The sequence below is a fragment of the Carcharhinus amblyrhynchos genome, chromosome 19 (assembly GCF_965287045.1).
Source record: "Carcharhinus amblyrhynchos chromosome 19, sCarAmb.v2.hapA, whole genome shotgun sequence".
In the NCBI taxonomy this organism is placed as follows: Eukaryota; Metazoa; Chordata; class Chondrichthyes; order Carcharhiniformes; family Carcharhinidae; genus Carcharhinus; species Carcharhinus amblyrhynchos.
Window position 1 is genome coordinate 52,656,476 of NC_137342.1, and position 20,819 is coordinate 52,677,294.

The following is a 20,819-nucleotide window of genomic DNA, read 5'->3' on the forward strand; positions in this document are numbered from 1 at the left end:
GGCGCGATTCGGATTGTGGCCATTTTCAGGCCTCGGTAAAGTGGGCATCTGCACGGACGCGGGAGCAGATCGTGCTAACCTCATGCCTGACTTTAACAAGTTTTCGCACCCGAAAACACACGCAACGGTATGGTAAAATCAGGCCCAATGTCTGAGGAGTCATGGATGGTGTCGTACATCAAGGAACATCCCATTTCAGGGAACATCCCACTTCCAACCTTGTGATGGGGGGAATGTCATTGATGAAGGAGCTGAAGATGTCGATCCTAGGACACTACTTTGAAGAATTCCTGAAGTGATGTCCTGAGGCTGAGATGATTCACCTCCAATACTCTCAACCATCTCCCTTTGTGCCAGGACTGACTCCAACAACTGAAGCGTTTTTCCCACTGATTCCCACAGACTCCAGTTTTACTGAGGCTTCTTCATACCTTACTTGGTCAAATGCGATGGAACATTGATTTCAATATCAAGAGCTGTCACTCTTACCTCACCTCTGGAATTCAGCTCTTTTGTCCGTGTTTAAACCAGGGCTGTAATGAGATCAGGAGCTGAGTGACCCTGGAAAAACCCAAACTGGGCATCACGAGGATAGACAATTGGCATCATCTCGAGGAGGGTGTGAGAGGAGGATGTTCGGTCAGACAGTCAGTCACACTTGAGAATGTGAGATGAGGACACAGCAGAAAAAAATGTATTTGTTATTCTGAATCAATATGATTTGTATTTTTTGACAGATTGTTACAAACAAAGGAAACATAACCCTGTCCTTAAAACATTCATTCAGCAGAAAGAGCTGAGAGTATTTTATATAGAACATAGAAACATAGAAACATTGAACACTACAGCACAAACAGGCCCTTCGGCCCACAAGTTGCGCCGATCATATCCCTACCTACTAGGCTTACCTATAACCCTCAATCCTATTAAGTCCCATGCACTCATCCAGAAGTCTCTTAAAATACCCTATTGAATTTACCTCCACCACCACCGATGGCAGCTGATTCCACTCACTCACCACCCTCTGAGTGAAAAACTTACCCCTGACATCTCCTCTGTACCTACTCCCCAGCACCTTAAACCTGTGTCCTCTCGTAGCGACCATTTCAGCCCTGGGAAATAGCCTCTGAGAATCCACCCTATCTATACCTCCCAACATCTTACAAACCTCTATCAGGTCACCTCTCATCCTTCATCTCCCTAGGGAGAAAAGACCTAGCTCCCTTAACCTATCCTCATAAGGCATGCCACCCAATCCAGGCAACATCCTTGTAAATCTCCTGATAGACTTGGAAGAAAATGAACGTATTTGTGAAGAAAATCTGGTGCATAATGGAAATTTTCACCTTTTTCTGTCTCTTCCTGCTGTGCCTTATGATTGCACAAGAGGTGAAAGTTGTTAATTAGTTAAAAATACCAACAGCACATGAGAGAGAGTAATGATCCAGTGCGAGTCACATTGCTAAAACTCTAACTTTAGAAATGAATGTTCGCAATATTATTGAACAGGTGTTTAAGCTGTTGACAGAATATTCCTCCCAATTTTAATGCAGGTGCTAGCTAGTTCATTTGCAATAAATCAGATCACAATCAAAGGAATGCATTGTGAATGCAGCAAATGTTTTCTAGTTTTGCAGACAGTTATTTCCCTGGTCTTGCTATAGGAATACATAGGAAAGATTTTCACCAATAATGGACATAAAGTCAGTTGTGTTAATATTGTTGGCAGGACCTGAGCTATTTAAACATCTGAAACTCTGACATAAATGGACAAAGATTGCTGACCCACTGAAAGGACAAGGGTTAAAGTCAGATCTCATTGGATGGTTTGCAGCAGTGAGCCTTTTGAATAGAATGGCCTTCAGTTGGGTAAATTTCTCTCTTCACAATCTACATAAAAATGATGGAGGTGAGAGAGTTTCATCAAGGATTGATATTGTTTCTGGCGACCCAGGTATAAAGATTGAGCTGGAGTTTATTTTTAACTCAGTATTTGTTTTGGCACAAGATAAACTATACAGTAAGAATCACTTCAAGGATTGATTGAAATCTGTGTCAATGTAAGTCCTGACATTATTAAATATGAACAAATTGACCGTTTTACGTATCTGACCCTGACAGGCATCAGTAAGTGAAGACTTTCACCCACAAATTGAATGCAACACAGCCTTGGGAATGTTCGAATCAAGTATAAAGTCTTTCCAATTTACTAAGCTTTGCCAGTGATTGATTCCTCTGACATAAAAATCGACAATTTACAATCCTTGTCTAAAAGGACACATTTATATTTCAGGTTCATGAAATCAAATCCATGAAATACACCGAACAAATGATTTAATTCATCAAAACACAATACTTGAATGACTACACAAATGTCAAGAGGCTTTTTTATTGGATAGTTGTGATATTTATCTGTGATTATTCCAACAGGATGAATCAGTGGAATGTTTTTTCCAGTGGTCTAATTTTTTGTATTCTGGTAGTGAATGTTTCAGTGAACAAAACTGGCTGGGTTTCCACCTACAATTTGAATGTTAATCACTCTGAGCAATATTTTAATCGTTTGATCTTGCGCTGGGATCTACACAGTCAAGTCCAGTAAAGCAGAATAATGAACTCTTGGATGGTTTTTCACCTGTTGTTTAATGAACGAAATATTAACATAAGAACATCAGAACTAGGAGCAGGAGTCGGCCATCTGGCCCCTCGAGCCTGCCCCACCATTCAATAAGATCATGGCTGATCTTTTCATGGACTCAGCGCCACTTACCCGCCCGCTCACCATAACCCTTAATTCCTTTACTGTTCAAAAATGTATCTATCCTTGCCTTAAAAACATTCAATGAGGGAGCCTCAACTGGGCAGGGAATTCCACAGATTCACAACCCTTTGTGTGAAGAAGTTCCTCCTCAACTCAGTCCTAAATCTGCTCCCCCTTATTTTAAGGCTAATTTCACCCACCAGTGGAAACAACTTCCGGGCTTCTATCTTATCTATTCCCTTCATAATCTTATATGTTTCTATAAGGTCTCCCCTCATTATAATTCATTGTTTTTACATCCCTACTGGAGCTTCAAGGATGGCATTTTATCCACATCTCCACCATTGCAGCTGAGAACACTCGGCTTCTCAACTTTACTCTTCAGAGGTGGTAAGATTCAGTGTGACCAGAGCGAATCCTGCTCTCCTCCCTCGGGAAGTGTTCCTGCGGATCTGCTGTGTGTCTGTGCCTGCAAAGTGCCCTTGCTCTCCTTCACCAACAGCCACCCCCCACCACTCCCCGCCAACACCAACCCCCCCAGCTCTAGCTCACTCACTGCTGTCCCTTCAGCTTCAGGCAACAAAACAGAACCACCAGACTATCACCAATTGCAGTGAAACTGTTCTGAAATATTAAAAAAAATCAGAAGTAAATGTTTATAAGTAAAAGTCAGAAATCCATTGTAGAAGGCAGAAAATTGGCCTAATAGAACCCAGAGCTTAAGCAGCAGTCGAAAAAGACAAATAGGAACTAATAAATGAAGGTTTAAATATCTCTGCTGTCTGTTAGCCCCATGAGTTACTGAACAAGATAATTATATTTCATTTAATTTATTCTCAGAATGTGGCGTCGTTGGCAAGAGCAGTATTTATTGCCCATCCCTAATTGTCTTTGGAAAGATTGTAGCGAGCAGCTTTCCTGATAAGTGACTGTCTCACTCAACCATCACAAAGGATGGTTCACAATAGTGTTCGTGTCTGGAATCCTATATAGACCAGAGAACAATTTAAATGCTGCAACTGTGATTGCTCATGTGTTCCAGCATGCTGAACCTTTCGTAGCAAACATTTAACACCTGCTTTACATCTTTCAAACAGGTGTAGCATCAACACATTTCTGGATTCCCATTACATGGTTTAGCTTGGCCTTGTCATGTTCCAGCTACACAAATCATATCAAGGTTCAAATGATTCGAGTGGCAGTCACGGGGTTTCATTCCCTTCCGCAGCCCTTTAGTTGTAGCTGCACGGCCAAAATGAAAAAGAAATTGAAACATTTAAGGAGATGCTTTTGACTCCCAAAGCATGGTACAGACATCAAAATATTTTGAATCACACACAAGTACAGACACTGACACACACACACATACACACTCACAGACACACAGGTGCACAGACACACAGGTGCACACACTCACAGACACACAGACACACACACACACACACACACACACACACACACACACACACACACACACACACACACACACACACACACACACTGACACACACAGAAACACATATTCTCTCTCACACACACACACACTGAGAAACTCAGACACAGAAACTCTCACACGTGCACACATGCACTTACACTCACACTGGAGAATTCCAGTATTTTTCTTGATAATGGACGTGGATAGACACACGTACACTCACACAGAGATGCACAGACACAGACACACAGGTACTCACACGATGCAGATACTCACACAGACACCAGCCACAGACACAGACACACGCATGGACGAACACACAGATACTCACACACAAATGCAAACACACAAACTCACAGAAAGAAACTCTGGCACGTACACACACACACACAAGAATTCCAATTTTTTTTTGATAATGGTGCCATGGGAGATGGGAACTTTGTTTAACATAACTGTGTGAAACTGTCACCTCCAACAAGCAAGAGGTCCAACAGGTTTATTTGGTCGCACAAGCCACATCGCTACATCATCTCCAATGATGCAGTGCTGCCTCAACACTCACCTTGTCCTGCAGTCTCTGGAAGGGGACCTGAATCCACAGTGGTCAGACTCAGGACTGAGAGAGTTAGCACAGTGTTATGATTGCCTTGTATTGGATACACAAGAACGAATCATTTACCAAATTTTTCAACATCACTGCATCATTTGCATCCTGTGTTGAAAACACTGAACTGCTGATTTGCTCATTCTGCTGGCGTTATCTTCCCTCTGCTTGTTTATTCAGGATTTTGTGTTTGGCATTCCTTTTCTTGTGTGAAGGTTTGTGAATCCCGCTGACCTCACATACAGTGCTGACAGACTTTGAGTGTTCACAGCGATGTTACTGATGGAATACATTTTGGCAGATAGCTTCAATAACTCAGCTCAATTCATTCATTATGCAACAGTAACTTCTCAGTAACTTCCAATGGACTGAGCTAATAAGAGGTTTGAAATAACTGAACGAGGATAATCTGTGTTTAAGTTAAGTTGACTATATGTTGCCTGAATGTCAGCAGTTTTAAGGTAATGATGTGAAATGATACACAATCACCCAGTTGAACAATTTACAAACACTCTTTATTTGAAAGTGCATGGTTCAGTATACTGAATAAGCCGACCATGAGAAAGATGATATGAAATTACCCATTGCACATTTTGACAGAGGCATATTCACACATTTAAAGCTTCATTGCATTTCAAAAGATGTTGCATGAATTTATATTGCATGTTTGCTTTGCTTTATGAGCTGTAAAATTAATCCCTCATAAATTTCACCTAGATTCTCAGCTGAATGTTAAGTTGGACAGGGATATTGTTAAATCCTACCCTGTGTTTACCTGGAGCAGTGTATAAAAGCTAATGGGGTGGTCTAGTAGAGGTATTCATGATGGTTAAAGGAAGAATAGGAAGGCCACTTATTATTTGGATGATGCGTGCCTAGGCGGGAAAGAGAAATGGGGGATTTCAGAGTACAGATACATGAATTAGCCACAGGCTAACAAAACATAAAAAAGCAAACCAAGCACTGAGCTTTATTTCTCAAAGGTTAGCATTAAAAAGTAGGGGAGTTATACGAACCCTATATTGAACTTTGGTGAGATCACAGTTGAAGTATTGTACACAGTTCTGAATATTATAATAGAAACATTGAAGATAGGAACAGGAGATGGCCATTCAGCCCTTCGAGCCTGCTACACCATTCGTCACGATTATACCTGATTATCCAACTCAATAGCCTAATCCTGCCTTTTCCCTGGGATCAACTCATTCACCCCAAATTCTGCATTTAGCCACCTCTTGTTTTGGCATCAATTACTTCCTGTGATAATGAATTCCAATCCATTTTGTGAGGCGTCTGTTATTCTCAGTGTGGTTGGTCACACATTGTCCTTTCACCTAATACATATGAAATGCAGAGAGAAGCACTGTAATACAGACACATGACATTTTCCTCACTGAGGTTACCCCTAATTCTATATATTTGAGTGCATAAAAGCCATATTTATGCAACCTGCCCTCATTTAATTCTCTAAACCCTGATTGTATTCGACTAAATCTACACCTCACTTCCTGCAAGGGCAATCTATCTTTCCTGAGGATAAAGGCAAACATCATACAAAATATTTTTGGTTGCTTTTTGTCCCTGCCTGCTGCCTTTTGATGGTTTGATAGCTCGGATGCAATGATCTCTTTGCTCCTCTATCCTTCCAAGTTTATCAGCATTTAGAAAACTCTTTGGTTTATCTTTCTTGTGTCTAAAATGGTTGGCTTCAAACTTGCCCACTCCTTTCCAACTTCCGATTCAACATCAGAATCGCAGAGTACTGCTTGAATAACACCTATCAACTTCTCCAGATCCTCGGGAACTCCCTGCGAGCCCGGGAGAGAATCGTGCCAGTCCATACAGAGGCTATTCAGCCTATTGACTGTGTACTTGCCCCTGTCCCATTCGCCAGATGTGGGGATGCCAGTGTTGGACTGGGGTAACAGGTGAACACTTCAGCAGTCACTGACATTCGGCCTCTGATCTTCGGGTATGCAATCCTCAAGGTGGCCTTCACAACTCATGACAGCTCAGAGTCGCTGAGCAGAAACTGATAGCCAAGTTTCATACACATGAGGACGGCCTCAACTGGGATCTTGGGTTCATGTCGCACTATTTGTAACCTCCATGACTTGCCTGGACTTGTAAAATCTCACTAACTGTCCTGTCTGTTAAGCCTGGAGACAATACACATCACTTTAACTTGTGCTAATGCTCTCTTCACTCACATTGTCTGTATCTTTAAGACTTGATTAGACGTTAAGACTCACATTCTAATCAGTATTCTGTAAACTGAGTGTGTGTCTCTATATGCCCTGTTTATGAGCAGGACTCCCCACTCACCTGACGAAGGAACAGCGCTCCGAAAGCAAGTGGCGTTTGCTGCCAAATAAACCTGTTGGACTTTAACCTGGTGTCGTGAGACTCTTTGCCGTTCCCCAGAACCATCCAATTTATTTCCTCCCAGGTTCTCATCCAATTCCCGTTTGGAATCCATGATTGGATCTGCATTCCCGATCCTAACCACCCATAAAGTCAATGAAGAAATTTTTGGGAAGCAGGAGGTATTTTTTGTTAGATGTCTGGGCTGACACTTCCTGTACATTTGAGCAGAGCTTGCTCCATCCTCTGGGGAATAATTTTCTCCAGTTCTGTCTCCTCCATCCTTGTGCTCTGAGAATTATCCCATCCAGATTCCTGTATCTCTGTACCCACATGTCACATCCAAAGGCTGACTCCTGTCAGGGTGATAGTGAGTGACGGCGCACTGTCTGCTTCTCTTTTGGCTGTGTTGTTATCACAGACTAACGCCCATAATCCATCAACATTTATTTGGGTATTTGTACAGAGTGGGCGAGGACCTAGCAGATGGAGTACAATGTTAGCAAGTGTGAGGTTATGGCAGAAATAATAGTAGGAAGGATTACTATTTAAAGGGTGAAAAGCTGCAGCATGCTACGGTGCAGAGGGACCTGGGGGTCCTTGTGCACGAGTCGCAAAAACCCAGTCTGCAGGTGCAGCAGGTGATCAGGAAGGCAAATGGGATGCTGGCCTTTATAGTGAGGGGGATTGAATATAGAAGTAGGGAGGTCTTGCTGCAACTGTACAGGGCACTGGTGAGGCCGCAGCTGGAGTACTGTGTGCAGTTTTGGTCGCCGCATTTGCGAAAGGATATTTTGGCCTTGGAGGGAGTGCAGAGGAGGTTCACAAGGCTGATACAGGAGATGAGGGGGTTGGACTATGAGGAGAGATTGAATAGACTGGGTCTGTACTCGTTGGAGTTTAGAAATATGAGGGGGGAATCTTATAGAGTTGTATAAGATAATGAAGGGGATGGATAGGGTAGAGGTAGAGAGATTCTTCCTGCTTAGAAAGGATAGCAGGACTAGAGGGCACAGCCTCAAGATAAGGGTGGGAGGGTGCGGTGGTGGGGTGCAGTTTAGATCAGAGTTGAGGAGGAACTTCTTCACTCAAAGGGTGGTGAATCTCTGGAATTCTCTGCCCGTTGAAGTGGTGGAGGCTGCCTCGCTAAGTATATTTAAGTCACGGGTAGATAGGTTTCTGATAGACAGGGGAATTAAGGGTTATGGGGAGAAAGCGGGAAAGTGGAACTGATCCACTTCAGATCAGCCATGATCTTATTGAATGGCGGGGCAGGCTCGAAGGGCTAGATGGCCTACTCCTGCTCCTATTTCTTATGTTCTTATGTTCGTTATCCCCTTCTGTCTGTGAGGCTGCAAGGCCAGCTCACTAGAACTTTGAACAAGAGTTAATCAAAATTTGCAGTTTGATAACCTTTTGCAACATCGAAACACCCTATAGCACTTCCGAGCTAATAAAGCTTTTGAAGTCATTGCGTGGTGTGGGAAAACATGGCAACCAATTTGTGCACAGTAAGCTCCCACAAACAGCTATTGGCTCAGAGGTGAAATTTCATTTACTGTCTCAGCTGAAGGGAAGCGTCTCTGACAGTACAGCATTCCCTCCGAAATCTCAGCCTGGACTGGGGAGGTTCAAGGAGGCAGCTCACTGCCATCTTCTCAAGGGCAATTAAAGATGGGCAATGGATGCTGATCTAACCAGTGACACTCATGTTCCATTTTGTCCAATTTTGGGATGGGCCTTGAACACACAATGTTCTGATTCAGATACAAGTGTGTTACTCACTCAGCCAAGCCTATAAAAGAGACACTCAATAAAAGAGTAAGCAGGAGCAGATGAGTGCGTTGCCACTCAATCCCAGATGGTCATCTCATGTTTGTAAGTGAGAGAATTAAATGGAAAGGGACATGAATGGAACATAGCTAGTCTCTCTGCTGAGATGGCCTCATGGTTTACTTTGAAGCAAACACGTTTTAAGATGGTTTGTCAACTTTATTTCAGAATAACTATAGTTTAACTCCAGGGTTTCAAAACTAAATTGAAATGTATTTTCCCTACGAAACATATCAATTGTTAAGTCCAGCTGCTCTTGTGTATCCAGATGGTTTTATTCTCTTCCAATTGCTTCTGTGTGGAGCATGTTTATACAGATGTACTGTTGTTTTTATAACTGGGCAGGAAAGCTTGTATGACACTCCTTAATCAGTGTTACAGATCTTAAACATTTGTCTGGGGATTAGTTGGAGTATTACCTCCTAAAACTGTTCGTGTGGGCTGTCACTAGGCTTCATGATTTACGTAAATCTAGCCAAAGCATTCCAATTATCATTAAAAAAACTTTGCTGACATTTTAGTAAGTGTTAGAGGAAATGTCTGCTATCTGCTGCAGAGCAAAATTACTCCCTTAGTCTAAATTCATTTCTCATTGCCTTACTTTACAAAGCTGTTCAATGAAAGAGATGGTTCAGGCCAATATTATAAAGAAATCCATGGGATTAATTCAGAGTTAAAGCTCATTATTCTACTCTGTACGAGAATCATAGAATGACGGAGGTTGAGGGGAGACCTGATAGAAGTCTACAAGGTTATGAGGGGCACGGACGGAGTGGATAGTCAGAAGCTTTTTCCCAGGGTGGAAGAGTCAATTACTAGGGGGCACAGGTTTAAGGTGTGAGGGACAAGGTTTAAAGGAGATGTATGAGGCAATATTTTTCACAGAGAATAGTGGGTTCCTGGAACTCGTTGCCGGGGGAGGTAGTGGAAGTAGATACGATAGTGAGTTCTAAGGGATGCCTGGACAAGTACATGAATAGGATGGGAATGGCAGGTTATGGTTCCCGGAAGGGTAGGGTGTTTTAGTTCAGTTGGACAGCATGGTCGGTGCAAACTTGGAGGGCCGAAGGGCCTGTTCCTATGCTGTGATTTGCTTTGTTCTCTTTGTTTTTTGTATATTACTAAATGTAACTAATGTGGTATTTCAATGGAACGACCAACTTTATTATTTTATCGAATAAAAAATAATCTCTGAGAGAAAACCAAAAATATTGAGAAGGTATGTGCCACCGATGTTATTTAACATTTCCGAATGTATTTGTCATTCTCAAATTCAACATTTCCTTTTGTGGAAATGGCCCCAAGCTTCAGAATAGAATGTAACCTTTCTTCACCTCTGTGACATTACTCAGGACAGGAGTGGAAGCGACTACATCAGAAAGAAGGGTAGGAGAAACTATAAAGCTGGGCTAGCGCTTAATATAAAAAAGGATAGTAAGAGTTTTTATAAACATATAAAAAGGATGAGGCTGACTAGGGTGAACGTTGGACCCTTAGAGGATGAGAGGGGGGACTTAGTGGTAGGAGAGTAGGGAGGTCTTGCTGCAGCTGTATAGGGCATTGGTGAGGCCGCAGCTGGAGTACTGTGTGCAGTTTTGGGCGCCGCACCTGCGCAAGGATATTTTGGCCTTGGAGGGAGTGCAGAGGAGGTTTACTAGGCTGATACCGGAGTTGAGGGGATTGAGCTATGAGGAGAGGCTGAATAAACTAGGCTTGTACTCGTTAGAGTTTAGAAGAATGAGGGGAGATCTCATTGAGACGTATAAGATGATGAATGGGATGGATAGGATAGAGGTGGAGAGACTCTTCCCGCTCAAAAAAGACAGTAGGACTAGGGGGCACAGCCTCAAGATAAAGGGGAGGCGGTTTAGAACGGAGTTGAGGAGGAACTTCTTCACTCAAAGGGTGGTGAATCTCTGGAATTCTCTGCCCGTTGAAGTGGTGGAGGCTGCCTCGCTAAATATTTTTAAGAAGCGGGTTGATGGGTTCTTGATAAGAGAGGGGATTAAGGGTTATGGGGAGAGGGCGGGAAAGTGGAACTGAGCCACAACAGATCAGCCATGATCTTATTGAATGGCGGGGCAGGCTCGAGGGGCTAGATGGCCTACTCCTGCTCCTATTTCTTATGTTCTTATGTTCTTATGAGATGGGGAAATGGCTGAGGTCTTGAATAACTATTTTGTTTCGGTCTTCATGGAGGAGGACGTGAGTAATTTGCCGGGTGTTAGTGATGGAAAGATGGTAGGACTGGAGGGCCTGAATGACATTATTGTTACTAGAGAGGCGGTGCTCGATAGACTGGAGGGACTGACTGTGGACAAGTCCCCAGGACCGGATGGAATGCATCCAAGGGTTCTGAAAGAAATGGCGGAGGTGACAGTGGATGCCTTGGTGATTATTTTCCAAACATCGCTGGATTCCAGGGAAGTGCCGGAAGATTGGAAAACGGCTAATGTTACGCTGTTGTTTAAGAAGGGTGGCGGGCAAAAGGCAGGGAATTATAGGCCGGTTAGTTTAACGTCTGTTGAGGTAAAATGTTAGAATCCGTGATCAAGGCGAAAATAGCGAGGCATCTTGAGGAGAATTGTTTGATAGAGCAGATGCAGCATGGTTTCGTTAAGGGGAAGTCGTGTCTGATGAATTTATTGGAGTTCTATGAGGATGTGTCTAGGGCGGTGGATAGAGGAGAGCCAGTGGATGTGGTGTTTCTTGATTTTCAGAAGGCGTTTGATAAGGTGCCGCACAAGAGGTTATTACAGAAGGTCAGGGGGCATGGAGTTGGGGGTAGGGTGTTAGCGTGGATAGGGGATTGGCTGTCAAATAGGAGGCAGAGAGTGGGGGTCAATGGGTGCTATTCGGATTGGCGGTTGGTGACTAGTGGAGTGCCCCAGGGGTCGGTGCTGGGGCCTCAGCTATTTACCATTTATATAGATGATCTGGAGGAGGGAACCGAGTGTAGGGTGTTGAAATTTGCTGATGACACCAAGATTGGTGGAACGGCAAATTGTGCAGAGGGTGTGGAGAGTCTACAGAAGGATCTAGATAGGCTGGGCGAATGGGCCAGGAACTGGCAAATGGAATTTAATGTTGGCAAGTGTTAAGTTGTCCACTTTCGTAGGAATAATGGTAGGAAGGACTATTACTTACATGGAGAAAAACTGCAGCATGCGACAGTGCAGAGGGACCTCGGGGTCCTTGTGCACGAGTTGCAAAAACCCAGCCTGCAGGTGCAGCAGGTGGTCAGGAAGGCGAATGGGATGCTGGCCTTCATAGCGAGGGGGATTGAATATTAAAGTAGGGAGGTCTTGCTGCAGCTGTATAGGGCACTGGTGAGGTCGCAGCTGGAGTACTGTGTGCAGTTTTGGGCACCGCACCTGCGCAAAGATATTTTGGCCTTGGAGGGAGTGCAGAGGAGGTTTACTAGGCTGATACCGGAGTTGAGGGGGTTGAACTATGAGGAGAGGCTGAATAAACTAGGCTTGTACTCGTTAGAGTTTAGAAGAATGAGGGGAGATCTCATTGAGACGTATAAGATGTTGAATGGGATGGATAGGATAGAGGTGGAGAGGCTCTTCCCGCTCAGAAAGGACAGTAGGACTAGAGGGCACAGCCTCAAGATAAAGGGGGAGCGGTTTAGAACGGAGTTGAGGAGGAACTTCTTTACTCAAAGGGTGGTGAATCTCTGGAATTCTCTGCCCGTTGAAGTGGTGAAGGCTGCCTCACTAAATATATTTAAGATGCGGGTTGATAGGTTTTTGATAGGCAAGGGGATTAAGGGTTATGGGGAGAAAGCGGGAAAGTGGAACTGAGACACGACAGATCAGCCATGATCTTATTGAATGACGGGGCAGGCTCGAGGGGCTAGATGGCCTACTCCTGCTCCTATTTCTTATGTTCTTAAGAAATAGCACCACTGTGATTGGATTTGGGAGTCACCCTTAGTCACAGCAATTGTCCATCCTGAAACCAAGCAGGGGAGAAATAACATGAACGTGTTGAAAGATTTCAATTCTGAAATGTGTGATTTGTTTCCTCTTCTTGGGTCTGTTTCTATAATGGATACTGATTAAATCGAGGTAATTTGGGAGAAGCCCCATCCATAAGAACATAAGAAATAGGGGCAGGAGTAGGCCATCTAGCCCTTCGAGCCTGCCCCGCCATTCAATAAGATCATGGCTGATCTGAAGTGGATCAGTTCCACATTCCCGCTTTCTCCCCATAACCCTTAATTCTCCTGTCTATCAGAAACTTATCTACCCATGACTTAAATATATTCAACGAGGTAGCCTCCACCACTTCAATGGGCAGAGAATTCCAGTGATCACCACCCTTTGAGTGATGAAGTTCCTCCTCAACTCCAACCTAAACTGCCCCCCGGAATCCACAGCGCGATTCAGATCCACAATTATTTCTCAGGCTGAGTGTGTATGGGGGCATCAGAAAGCAGATTTCCAAGTCGGATCTGAATTGTGCCCAGATTCAGCACTTAGAATGAATATGGTAAAATCAGACCTGATATTGTAAGCTAAAGGCAAATTACTGCGGACGCTGAAATCTGCAACAAAACAGAAAATGCTGGAAAATCTCAGCAGGTCAAACAGTGTCCGTGAGGAGAGAATAAAGCCAACATGATAAAGGGTCACCCAGACTCAAAACATTAGCTCTATTCTCTCTCCACAGATGCTGTCAGACCTGCTGAGATTTTCCAGCATTCTCTGCTATTTTAACCTGGTAATTATATCATCCCATCTTTTTAAACTTTCCACCTGCAGGAAATGATGGAATCTCAGTTGAGGTGATTTGTTTTTATGTTCAGTCTTGAGCCTTTCACCAGGAATTCACTGATTTGAAACCTTTATGGTTAGTGATGACTATCTGAGACTGTTCCGAATCAACACCAAAATCAACCAATTGCCCCACAGCCTTGTGTCATTGGTCAGGTTTTTGGTTATTTTGTAACAGTTTACACAATCAGGCAAAACCCCAAAAATAAGATTTTTTCCAATATAGCCTCTACAGATGCAGTTAGACTTCAAAATGCTTCATAATGTATTGATTGCTTTGTCTATATTGCTGGGGTGTTGTTTAACCTCAGTAAGAAGTCTCACAACGTCAAGTTTATTTGGTAGCAAAAGCCGTTAGCTTTCGGAGCACTTGCTGCCCCTTCCTGTTATTTAACCCACAGTAAGCTGCCGCTGTTCCTCATATATTGAAGTTCTGTCTGAAATATTACCGTCCAGTTCCTGCAATAAAAATCACAGCACTGACACTGCACCAGGCTTGTTCAGGCTCAGTCTGAGAGACAAGGGGGATAGAAATATTAAAACAGCAAATTCACAATCACCGTTTATTGGCGGAACTATAAAATCTGCACTCTCCAGGAGTAAGTTCCAGGAGTTTTTATATGTTTGTATACACACACCATCATTTCCTGAAAAGTCTCCTCAAATGATCAAGCATACAGTGTAGATGGTTCGTCACCAAGCTGCAAGGAATTTTGGCTTATTTTGTAAGCAATCCATCATGCTGAGTGGAAGATAGACATAGCCAGGGTTCTGTACTATCCTTCACCCCACCATTCCTGCCAGCCAGAATGGAAAATTTTGCACTCAGTCAAATCTCCACCCACTGCAGTGGGGCTGGAGAATCCCAGCCACGGGCGAGACTGGAGAATTCCAGCCAACGTCTAAAACATGTTCAAAATCTGCAGGGTGATTTTACCCTCCATCAATTTCAACCTAGATTTACAACCCCGGGTGACATAGTAACACTGCTGCCTCACAGTGCCAGGGACTTCCAGCTTCCAAATCAGCCAAACCATAACAGATAGATATTTCTCTCTTTCTTAAAATGATCATGATTTGATATACGGACAGCTTAGTGTCTATATTGTACGTGCATTATATGGCTCAGGGAATTACTATCCATTAGCCACAAGTTCTTCAGAAAGTTGTGCTGAGGTACTGAGTTGAAATCTTCCAGCCTCTGCACTGTTTGTAACAAAATAAGGAGTGAAACTCTCTGATTATTGATATGGAATGTTTTAATGTTTCCAGAATGTACACAGCAGGTCCAGAAATAGTTAGAAATATCCAAAAATGTTTGTGTTTGAAGACAGCTCCAGTATGAAAAACTTGGACTCAACATCTGAATTCTCTTCGTGTTATTTCTCATGCAGAAAGAATGTGCCAATTTCATCCGCGTTCTGCAGCATTATAACCAAAGCCACCTGTACGCCTGTGGAACTGGAGCCTTTCACCCAGTTTGTGCCTACATCGAAGTTGGTCATCGACCTGAGGTAAAAATGACCTTTCCTCCTGTACACCTGTTTTCTGGTCCTCGAATGTGCTTCTTGTACTGTTCACATTTTAGCTGCAGTGAAAGAAGCTTTTCTCATCCCAAAGTATAGCACTGCTCATATCACATTCTGATTTTTAGTAGGCCTGGGTGAAAGCCCACATCAAAGATATTGTCAGATTGTTATTCCAATCCTGTCATCAGAATGTTGTAATACAGTTTATTGTTGTCAAGTGCTTTATTTTCATTTCACGTTAGTTCAACTAACACAATATTATCACCTGGTAACATTCAGACATTAATAGTGAACAGAACGAAAGCTGAGTTTGTACGTGAAGAGAAACAGAAGCTTGGTCAGAACTTCTGGTGTTGCAGAAAGCTGCAATGTGACTTGTTCTTTATGTAAGGGGAATGAAAGCAAAGATTGGAGTTCTCTTTCTCAGAGATATGTATCCATCGTGAGACAACTCATTTCCTGTAATCAACTTGTCAATGACTTTATTTCTCTCCTCTGTGGGGACCATTATTCCTGCACAAGGAAACTCTGTGTTGTGGAGACTGGGCTATGATTCGCCAGGTGTGTTTGAATAGTTGCAGTTTTTTGTTCCCCATCAGTGTTATTTCTCCATACTCATAAACCACACTCCCAGCAGTGTGTAGGAGAGCACTCTGCAGCCTAATGCAGCCACTAACAAATAGTATCCTTGTGGTTAAATTTGCCTTCTTGTGCTTTCACACTTCTTCCTTAGGATGAATCATAGAATCGTAGAAACCCTACAGTGCAGAAAGAAGCCATTCAGCCCATCGAGTCCACACCAACCACAATCCCACCCAGGCCCCACCCCCAAATCCCTACATATTTACTCACTAATCCCTCTAATCTACACATCTCAGGACACTAAGGGACAATTTTAGCACGGCCCATCAACTTAACCCACACATCTTTGGACTGTGGGAGAAAACTGGAGCACCTGGAGGAAACCCATGCAGACACGAGGAGAATGTGCAAACTCCACACAGACAGTGACCCGAGCTGGGAGTCAAACCCAGGTACCTGGAGCTGTGAAGCAGCAGTGCCAACCACGGTGCCACCGTGCTGCCCCGTAATGAAGGATAGAGGACTTGGTTGTTATCCCCTGTGGGCACAGTGCAATAATTATGCTGCATCAGAGTGAAACCATTTAAAGTAGATTAAAATTGGCGTGTTTAACTTTCTCTAATGCGACTTTCATTAAAGAGGCTTGGGCAATGCTGCGATGCCAAAACCAGTGAAGAGGAAGATAATAAGGGCAAGGCAAGTGGAGACACTGACCTCAGTTTTCCAGTTTCTTGTGGTAAAGGGAAAATAAGACAAATAACTTCCCAAAATAGAAACTCTGTCACTGATAAACCACACGACTCTAAACATAGTGCGGAACCTCTCTCCCTCTCTGCAATGTGTTTTGTGATGATGGGAGGCAGTGTGCCACTCACTGGCAGTGCCTCTGCTGTCAATGGAGTTACCCGTTGGATGTAGTCCTCGTTGCCAGGAATCCTGTAGCAGGGATTAACTGTCAGTGCGACCATGAGATCCAACTGGTAAAAACGGGAGCATGATTTTGGCAATGGGGTTTTGTTGTGGCAAATACCACTCTCAGAGATTCACCACGAGAAAGATCTGGAGACGTTTGCTAGAACATTACGGTGTTCTTGTGGTGGGATTATCTGACCCCCCTGCAGTGAATGGAGATGTTTCTCTGATGTGGTTGCAGAAGGAACATGACATGAATGGCCAGTAAGATCGCACCCATTGGCTTTTATCATTCGTGTGCTTTGATTACAAAATCCAATGACATTATCGATTGTTGTGTTTGTTTTTAAGAAAGCAATTTTGTTTAAACTCTCTGGGTGGGAGTATCCACTTCACACCCCTGAGGCCATAACCTTCCATCATTCATTTAATGGGTGGAAGATCCTAAACTGCTAACCCAAAAGCAAAAAACTGCCTGGCTTCATTTTAATAGGAATGTCAGCATCGACTGTGCCAGAATCACTGGGTACTTTTCCGTTAACTGTTCCCAACAATCAAAAGGACATTCGCACCTGCAGTACAGCACATACGGCATAAATAGATCACAGTTCCTATTTTTTAACACTGTTGTATGTTTAACTACAATTATTCTAGATTAATGACAATGGGAAAAGAAAATGTGCACACTAACTCTGAAATAATTTTGAATACTAATACAGTAAAGTTCAATGAAAGCAGCTTTCACGGAAAGGTCTGTTTAAACACCTGTAAAACATGTTTATAACATTCACAGGACAGGAAGATGCAATTTGATCATCTGCCAAGCCAGTCCAATTATAGAAACAACCCAGTGATTTGCATGTGATTAGTATCACAGACAGAACAGTTTTCCATCAAACATACTCTGAGGTTATATTCAATGTCAGGAAGAATATTCATCTGACTCTAGCACCTGTTGCTTTTCACGTGGATGTCATCCTGTTTTTGGTTCATTACAAAGCAACATCAATGTTATTCTCAGTGTCCCAGGTACTGATTACTTGGGCATGGTTTCAAATGCAAAATTAAATCTTTGAAAAATAAGATGCAGAAAAACTGTTTCAGTCAAAGTTGAATCAGTCAGAATATTGCCTGAAGAGATATTTGGAATTAACAAGGTCAAATTGCCAGGCTGGTATGAAGAAAGCAGAGTAACCGATCTTTCTGGAGAGCATTTTTGTGGTAGTTTCAGCATCTGGTGTTTCTAACAATGTATTCGGAAGGAAAGGTCCACAGATAAAGATTTCTATCTGGTATGAGGTAGGCAGAATTCGTCCGCTCCCAAGGAGAACCACTCTTTTGTACATGTTGCCTCTGTGGGTCTTAAGTTTGTTTCTCGTGAGACTCGTCTGTCCTTGATACAAAGGCAAACACTAACTGCTGTTAGAATCAAAGTTCTTTATTTGTCTTACATATGTAGGCTAGCTAAATCTCCACTCAGTGCTGGAAGGCAGTTCGTAAAAAGCACCCGAAGCAACAAGGCTGACCCCTTTTATACAGATTACAATCCCATCAGGTAGATGTGATTTCAAACAAGACTTAAACATACATCACTCGATTCAATTAAAAATGAGAAGTTACAGGAATTGCTGAATGAGAAAGAACATCCTATTAAAATACACATTTACTACTTACAACCCCCACTCATCAGAACATAAGCATCATGTCTTTGGAATACGCTATTTGTTAGCGCAAAAGAGAACATTATCACATACTCAGGCTGACTCGTGCCCCAGCCGGGCTCAGCAAGCTGGAGCCTGTGGTTAACCTGTTTTGATGTGGAGATGTTGGCCTGGTGTAAACACAGTAAGAAGTCTCACAACACCAGCTTAAAGTCCAACAGGATTATTTGATAGTAAACGCCACAAGCTTTCAGAACGCTGTTCCTTTGTCAGGTGAGTGGAGAGTTCCTGATGAAGGAACAGCGTTCCGAAAGCTTGTGACATTTACTATCAAATAAACCTGTTGGACTTTAACCTGAGACTTCTTACTGTGGTTAACCTGTTTTGTCAGTTTGCTTCCATGAGATGTTTCTCTGCTGTTCTTGCAAGCCCAATCGTTCACCTTGCCCTCTACAGTGGACATTAACTCTTTAATATCTCATGGAGAGCTATCCTGCTGATGTCGGAACAGCACATATCAGCAAACAGCTCCACAGGAAGTCCTGTAATCTGCATCTGGAGCAGTGCTGGATGCAAATTGTAATGCACACCAGGCAGGAATGTTCAAATCCTGCTCCATATTGCCCAATTACAGCTGAAAAATACAAATATCTCTCACAGGATAGGGATTATCCATCATCTTTCTTCAGAAAATCTGATGAAGGAACTTTTCAGAGTTAGAGCTTTACCAAACATTTGTTGGTCTAATCCTGGAGAGATCCATTTACAGCCAGAAATACGAAGCAGATTGAAATGATCTAAAGATATGCTGCAGGATTCTGCACCAACAAGTGTGGGAAACACACCAGTGTCCTGGATCCAAGATTTGGGATGGGAATGACTGCAGCAAATGAGGGGGAATAATTGACCATCTTCTAGAAAATAGAAGGGATTGATGGGAATTGGCTGAAACTGGTACCTTGTGTCCTCTGGCAGTAACTATACACGACACTGCCACCCACACAAACTACAAAGATCATTTATTTTCCAGACAGTGAATCAACAATCTTTCTTCCTAGCTCAATCTCACAGTGGAACAAGCTGCTGAAAGAAATAGTCACAATCCCATCACTGAAAATCTTCAAGATTTCAAATCTTTGGATTATTTCCATTTAAAAGTTTTGATTCTCAGGACTCCCATCTCAGCAGGTCAGGTCTGGTTTAATTAGTGCAATCTATTGTTAGCGGGATATGGATATAAATCTGTGATGTCAACACAACTAAAGCAGAAATGTTGTAGATTGGAAGTCCTCCTCCTTTTTGTTAATCTCCTTGAATAATCCATCTATTTATGCCATCCTAAACCAGGCAAATCAATAAATTCTTTTTATGTTTTAAATACAGAAGGCAAATCACAAAATTGGAAAATAGTCTGGAGAACTGTGATAGTTTCTGGAAAATACGCCAGCATGAAAGCTCTTCAATTGGCTGTCCAGATATTTCAAAATACAAACCCTCTGAATAAAGTCTCAAATTACAGGGGAAGGTGAAAAATTATTGACCTAATTATCATTTACTTCCCTTGTCTTGGTGAGGGCATTATATTTCTTTTCATCTATCTCTGTCTCTCTCCCTGTATGTTCTGCTTTCCTCTCCCACCCTCTGTCTGCTCTTTGTCCCTATTCTCTGCACTGCCTGTATTTTCCCCGTCTCCCCCAACTGTTCAATTCCCTACTTTTTTTATTTTTTTCTTTGTCTCCCTCGATCCTGAAGCCTTCTTGTGTTCTGAATTTTTCAGAACACTCTTTGTGTCTCCAAGATATCAGCTGCGCTAATTATATATATTTTACTTTTAGATTTTGTAATATTTCTCACCATCGCAATTTTCCCTTCAATCTTGCTATGGCTCATGGTTTTCTTCTCACTTTCTTATACCAAGATGTTACTTGTTATAATACACCTTTGAGGGATTACAGCAGAACATCACTAGAAGAAGGTGTGTCATGTAATCCAGTTTTAATTTCACTTTGGCTTAGAGCAGATCACACTTGGACAGCTATGTTTCTGTTATCTTTGAGTTTTATGCCTCTGTATAAATGTACCCTGTGCCCAGTCTCAATAAATGAACCCAATCTCTCTTCATATGTCAGTCTTACTATTCCTGGAATCAGTCTGGTGAACCTTTGTTGGACTCCCTCAAGAGCAAGAATGTCCTTCCTCAGACTAGGAGGCCAAAGCTGCACACAATACTCAAAGTGTGGCCTCCCCAAGGTCCTGTATAATCTCATACACAGCAGTGGTTCATTCAAAACAACATGATGTTCAGCAAAGGAACAAGATTAAATGTAGGTCCAACATGGTGAACAGGCATATTT

At 42.7% G+C, this 20,819-nt stretch overlaps 1 protein-coding gene across 4 annotated transcripts in view; it reads left to right on the forward strand.

The window, feature by feature from the left end:
- The window catches only part of sema3ab (sema domain, immunoglobulin domain (Ig), short basic domain, secreted, (semaphorin) 3Ab), a 366,890-nt gene that overhangs the window by 238,521 nt on the left and 107,550 nt on the right, over positions 1-20,819 (forward strand). For all 4 annotated transcript variants that reach the window (XM_080207779.1, XM_080207780.1, XM_080207781.1 and 1 more), the window contains exon 5: positions 15,176-15,295. In XM_080207779.1, coding sequence (XP_080063905.1) covers positions 15,176-15,295 — 120 coding nt within the window. The remainder of the gene's footprint in view (positions 1-15,175; positions 15,296-20,819) is intronic.